This window comes from Solanum tuberosum, unplaced genomic scaffold (genome assembly GCF_000226075.1).
Source record: "Solanum tuberosum cultivar DM 1-3 516 R44 unplaced genomic scaffold, SolTub_3.0 scf00192, whole genome shotgun sequence".
NCBI lineage: Eukaryota > Viridiplantae > Streptophyta > Magnoliopsida > Solanales > Solanaceae > Solanum > Solanum tuberosum.
Window position 1 is genome coordinate 636,894 of NW_006239115.1, and position 328 is coordinate 637,221.

Here is a 328-nt window from a genome sequence, read left to right on the forward strand (position 1 = left end):
AATCATCCAACTCGACTGCATCATACTGGAGTACATGGGACTCATCAGGAACATACCTCCGCAACATAGAAACATGAAACACTGGGTGGATGGCCAAAAATGCTGGAGGTAGGGCTAACTCATAAGCAATCTCTCCAACTGTCCAGAATATCTCAAAAGGCCTAACGTACCTGGGTCTAAGCTTGCCCCGCCTCCCAAACCTCATCACGCCCTTCATGGGCGACACACGAAGGAATACCCGGTCACCAACAGAGAATCTCAAAGGTCGACGCCTCTGATCCGCATAACTCTGGTGCCTACTCTGAGCCGTCCTGAGCCTATCCTGAAT

At 50.6% G+C, this 328-nt stretch overlaps 1 protein-coding gene across 1 annotated transcript in view; it reads right to left on the reverse strand.

Annotated features, from left to right (window-relative positions):
* Positions 1 to 2: 2 nt before the first annotated feature.
* LOC107062023 (uncharacterized) overlaps positions 3 to 328 on the reverse strand; it is a 2,434-nt gene continuing 2,108 nt past the window's right edge. The window contains exons 2-3 of the mRNA XM_015312198.1: positions 57 to 322; positions 3 to 15 (exon numbers count right to left, since the gene is read on the reverse strand). Coding sequence (XP_015167684.1) covers positions 3 to 15; positions 57 to 322 — 279 coding nt within the window. The remainder of the gene's footprint in view (positions 16 to 56; positions 323 to 328) is intronic.